Source organism: Pipra filicauda, unplaced genomic scaffold (assembly GCF_003945595.2).
Source record: "Pipra filicauda isolate LSUMZ 115617 unplaced genomic scaffold, ASM394559v2 scaffold121_size3267253_pilon, whole genome shotgun sequence".
Classification (NCBI taxonomy): domain Eukaryota; kingdom Metazoa; phylum Chordata; class Aves; order Passeriformes; family Pipridae; genus Pipra; species Pipra filicauda.
The window spans coordinates 1,899,139-1,904,301 of NW_024103674.1; the positions used below are offsets into that span (position 1 = coordinate 1,899,139).

The following is a 5,163-nucleotide window of genomic DNA, read 5'->3' on the forward strand; positions in this document are numbered from 1 at the left end:
TAAGTTTCTGATGAGAAAAGTTTATTTTGAACAGCAACTGGAATGAAAAAAGCCTCTGCAGTGCTCACATTCAGAAACAAGTCTGACACCCTTTGCAGTAACCGGTTGACACAGTTTGTTTTTTTTTTCAAATGCCTTCAGAGTTATCTCCACCCCTGTCTCAAAGGCACACAGTATTGTGAGAAGATAAAAAAAATGGGAAATCCTGCATGCTGGCCCCTGAATTTGACACATAGGTGAAGAAGAGAAACCTCTTTTCCATTTCCATGGCTTAAAATTTAATCTGTACACGTTTGCCATTACATTACACCCTTTCCATGAAGCTGACTCACCAGTCCAGGAGCACACTGTTCTCCCTCCTGAGAGCACCCCTGGGAGAGAGCATGCTGTGGGCAACTTTATACATAAAAACTAACCAAAAATAGCAACTAATCACAGTGATGTGGCAGTCAAGGATTTTAACTCTCTTCCTTGTAACATTAAGTCTGCTCTCTGAACAGTATTCATAACAAAGAGTTTCATATCCTTGGTTTGACACACAGAAGACCAAATTATACCACTGTTTTGAGAAAGACAATGGCACTACATGATGTTGGATAGAAGAGCCTAGATTTTTTAATTCCAGAATCCCTCCCCCCGCCCTTATCTCTACTAGACCCAAACGGTTGAAGGAGAAAAGACACATATTCTATTTTAATGCATATTCCCACACAGGACCAATGAAGCCTTTCACAGACAAAGGAACTTTGATTAAAATTCTCAATATTGTCTAGAGATCATCCACATCAGAGCAAAATCCAATTAAAATTAGGTCATAGTCTCAGTCCTTCTGTACCTGCCAACAGTCAGTGGTTCCGATGATCAACACATAATCTGAGGAGTCTTCAGCCCTGTCAGACACTGACCCAGGAATTCCCAAAGCAGTTCCTTCTTACCTTGACAGCACAAGGCTGAAGTGCTCAGGAGCCGTGACTGGTGACAGAATAAAAATGCAGAGGCACTGCTGCTTATTCACATACCAGTTAAAAAATAGTGTTCCTTCTTTTAAAAAGTACTTAAAAAATGAAATGTCTCGGGTCCTCCACTTTGTGATTAAGTTAAATTTGCTTCTTTGCAGGTTGTAGCAATAAAGCATTAGAAGTCATAGTAATAATCCAGCTTTGCATCCACAGTTTTGCATCCTTTATCTGAATAAATTCTCTCCTCTCTGGGAAAGTAGGTCATCTCGTCGGCTATTCTGGTTAAAATGTCTTCATCCACAGCGTAGCCACGTGATTCAACCTCAACCCTGACACACATTTTCACATGTTTGTATTCCAGAGGCAGGAAAGGGATAAAGTAGTCAATGAGATTTTTATCAATCAAAGTGCTGTGCCAAAACCCACCTGCAAAGGGAAAAAGAGGCTTGTTACTGCTCCTCTAGTTCAACACTACACGGAAGAGGCACATCACAGCCCTCTGCTGCACACCATCACTTCATCTCACTGCAGGCCCCAAAACTGCATCGTGGCTCCTCACAAGCCAAAAACTGGAGGCCACATCGAGTAGAAACCATGGCTGTAAAAATGCAGCTAAGTACAGTCCATCCCTTTTGTGTAACCTTTACCCTCTCAAAAGCAATCCCAGCTTTACTCACTATTTTTGTTGTTGAAGACAGACACAGACAGTGCATTTTGGATGTCTGTGAGCTGTATGTCTTCCCTCGTCCTCCCGTTTCTCCAGAAATCTAGTGCCACCTCTGTTATCTTTTCAGCTCCTGCGTTGCTAAATGAAGAGAAAACAGAGATTGTAGCTGGGGGTAGTTTTAAAAGGCAGTGAGTGCACAGAGCTGCAAACCTGAGAAGGCACTTCTTACCTGAGGAAGATGAAGATGGCCTGTCTATAAGACACCCCATCCAACAGCTCATAGTAGTCCAGGAAGGGCTTGATTGAGTCAATGAGTCCCGCGTGCATTTTATCCATTTCATCAAAGATGAAGAGGGATCTGGGACAGATGCTCACATTTCCCCGGATCCACGACTGCAGCTGGTCCTGAGTGCCATGAAAATGAAAGATGCTGGATGAGTTTGTGTCGAAAAGACAGAAAATAGCACTTATGTTTATACTGAACTTTGCCCTGAAAGAGTTATTTCAGTGGTGTCATTTTAATAGCTCTGTCTTCTTGACAAAAAAGTTGTAAGTGAAACTTTTAACAAAATCTCATGCTGGTTCTGAAAAAGGCACCAAGAGACAGGATGAGACAAGCAGGAAATCTCCTTGTGAGAAAGATATTCCTACATAAAGCAAAAATTAAAGTGCACAGCAGGACAAAGGATGGGTCCCACCAAGGAACAGTCACACAAAACAAAGCTCACTTAAGCATTGCATTTTTCCTCTCACCTAAGTGTTGCATTCGAGATCATTAATGAATTAATTGGGGAAAAAAAAGGGGTGATCTGTCTTGACTATTTTCATCACTTTTTTATATTCACTGTTTACTCAGTCCCTGAACTGCAGGTGTTAAGTAGCAGTCACTACTGGTAACAAGTAGCAATAGGTTTCTCCTACTGCCTCGGGCAGCAAGCTTCCCAAGTTTATTCACCTCAAAACAAATGCAGAAAAGCTTCCATTTTATTTTAAAACAGCTCAGCTACAAGAAGGGGAAAAATAAGCTGTAAAAGAGGAAATAGCTATTTCCTCCATTTAGAAATGAAGTTTGTAGCCCATCCTGTTCCCATTTTTAACATATACAAACTGAATATAAACATGCAGTACTACAAGACAGTGGTACTCATTCAAACTCTGCTGTTAACAAAGTTAGAACAAAAAAACCCAGAAAACATGTATTTGAGCTACTCCTCCACAATATCTCCCTGCCCACAGAACCGCACTGACCCCACAAGGTGACACAACAATTCCAAGTACACTTATCTGTACCTCTCTGACAACATAATATCTTGTGATTTCACTTTACAGCTGGGAAATGGAACCACAGAAAACTAAACAAGCTGCTCAGTGTGCAGCAGAACTGACAGAAGGGTACACCAATGCCTCAGAGATCAAACTTCAGCTTGTCGTGGTGCCTGACACACCTGGAGGTCACTGGGTTGTTCCCCAGAGTCATGAACTATTGGGGGTTTTTTGCAGTGCCCACCAATATATTACCTAACCATGACTCATGTTTATCCTTAAATCTCTCTATGCAAACTGTAGAATGAAAATTAAACCGCACCATTCTTCCCTAAAGAGAGGCTCAAAATACATGAAAAACCTTTACAGTCACAGGAAAACAGCCCTGATGGATGTAAGGATTCACCTCGTTCCGTGCTGAAGACTCCAAAACAGGCACAGGATACATGTTACTGCACAAAATAACGTCTAGGTCAGTAGTACTGATCGTGCCATGACATTTATAACCCAGGGCAGCAGAGCACACTCTTACCTTGTAGAGATTGATGCTGTGAGCGTGAGGAAAGTGCAAAGTTGCGACGAACTGATGGACGTATTTACTCTGCAGGCCTTTTTTATAAATGCTCTCGGCGACGATCTTACTGACAAAGTTCTTGCCTGTCCCAGTCCACCCGTGCAAGGAGAGCGCCAGGGGCTTTTTGGCGTTGGTGTTGTTCAAGAAGCCCCTCACGGCTTTCACAACCACCTTGCTCACCAGGTGCTGCCCGAACAGCCTCTTGTCCAAGGTCTCCTGCAGAGCTGGATGGAGAGACCACACGGTGAGCGGTGGGCGAGGGGTCACCCCGCGCGGTGTGGCGGCCGCAGCCCCGGGCAGGGGGCAAAGGGCCGGGCCGGGCTGGAGCGGCGGCCCCCGGGGAGGCTCTGCCCGGTTCCCGGCGCCGCTGCCCCCGCGGCGCCCTCCCGCCACCTCCCCTCAGAGCCCGCCCTGGCCCCGCACCGGCGGCGGCGCGCTGGTCGTGCCGGTGGAGACAGCACTCCCTGAAGTAGCAGTAGAGCCGCGGGTAGGAGATGAAGCCAGTGAGGGCGGAGGCGGCGGCGCCCGCGATGGCGAGTCCCAGGCTGATGGGCTCCACGGCGCCGGCCGGCGGGAGGAGCAGCAGCAGCAGCGCCAGGGCCGCTCGCAGCGCGCCCCGCCGCAGCTTCATGGCCCGCCCGGCCCCGCCACCGCCCCGCCGCTTCCGCCCCTCAGCGCCGCTTCCGTCGCCGCCATGGCGGGTGTGGGAGAGGCGGGGCCGGCGCTGAGGGGAGGCCGCCATGTTTGGGCGGGAATGGGCGGGGCCGGCGCTGGGGCGGCCGCCATGTTTGGGCGGGAATGGGCGGGGCCGGCGCTGGGGCGGCCGCCATGTTTGGGCGGGAATGGGCGGGGCCAGCGCTGAGGGGCGGCCGCCATGTTTGGGCGGGCACTCGCCGCTGTCAGCGGCTGCGCGGCGGCCTCGCGTGGTGGAGTTATTAAATGTTACACTCTGTGGCCGTGTGTTAGAGTCATGGAATCATAGACTTGTCAAGGTTGGAAGAGACTGTTAAGATGGTCAAGTCCAACTGTCAACCCAGAACTACCACTGTAACCCCTACACCACATCAGCAGCACCCAGATGCAGACACCTCTTAATCCAGGGTTGGTGACTCCACCACTTCCCTGAGCAACCTATTCCAAGACCACCCTAACGTTGAAATTTTTTTTCCTAGTATCCAATCTAAATCTCCCGTCTCAAGGCTCCCTGTTCAAGGGATCCGCCTGCACAGGCTCAGGGACAAAGTCACCTATGGCCAGGCTCTGGGACAAACTCATCCATACCCTGGCAGACACTTTTCCCCTTTTCTGAAAAAAATGTAAAATCTGATCTTGTCCCTCCTCACCCTGGTGTTGCCACTCCTGAGTTGACAGGACACCCTGGCACCCACAAACCATCCGCAAGGATCCCAGAGGGAAAAATGTCACTTCTAATAACTTAAAAACACTTTTGCTATTTTCAAAGTTACAAATCTTCACTACAAGTACCCACATTGCACCTCCAGGGAAGACATGGTGCAGCCAGCTGTGGCCTCTGCACCAGCTATATATTTTAAATATAAAGCTCCCAAGAGCTTTACATTTATAAATCAAATAGCACTGCTGCTTTTAAAGGATCTGATTTTTTAAGTACTTTTAAGAGGGTGAAAAAAATCTATAAAAGCAAGTTTGTTTTCTCACTAAAAAATGCCAACCATGAAAGC

At 47.5% G+C, this 5,163-nt stretch overlaps 1 protein-coding gene across 1 annotated transcript; it reads right to left on the reverse strand.

Moving 5' to 3' along the window:
* LOC113992487 (torsin-1A-like) lies at window positions 1-4,109 on the reverse strand. Its single transcript, XM_027729817.2, has 5 exons — window positions 3,887-4,109; window positions 3,422-3,687; window positions 1,856-2,031; window positions 1,637-1,764; window positions 1-1,385 (listed from the first exon to the last, which is right to left on the reverse strand). Exons 1-5 carry the CDS (start codon window positions 4,092-4,094, stop codon window positions 1,135-1,137), a joined length of 1,029 nt encoding a protein of 342 aa, XP_027585618.1. The 5' UTR covers window positions 4,095-4,109; the 3' UTR covers window positions 1-1,134.
* Between the last annotated feature and the right edge of the window lie 1,054 nt (window positions 4,110-5,163).

Excerpts from the sequence above, each read along its gene's own strand:
- LOC113992487 (XM_027729817.2), bottom strand. The coding sequence starts at position 4,094 with ATGAAGCTGCGGCGGGGCGCGCTGCGAGCGGCCCTGGCGCTGCTGCTG. Across the intron at positions 2,032-3,421 it reads ACAGCATCAATCTCTACAAG|GACCAGCTGCAGTCGTGGAT; the intron begins GTAAGAGTGTGC and ends CATGGCACTCAG. Across the intron at positions 1,765-1,855 it reads GCCATCTTCATCTTCCTCAG|CAACGCAGGAGCTGAAAAGA; the intron begins GTAAGAAGTGCC and ends CTCTTCATTTAG.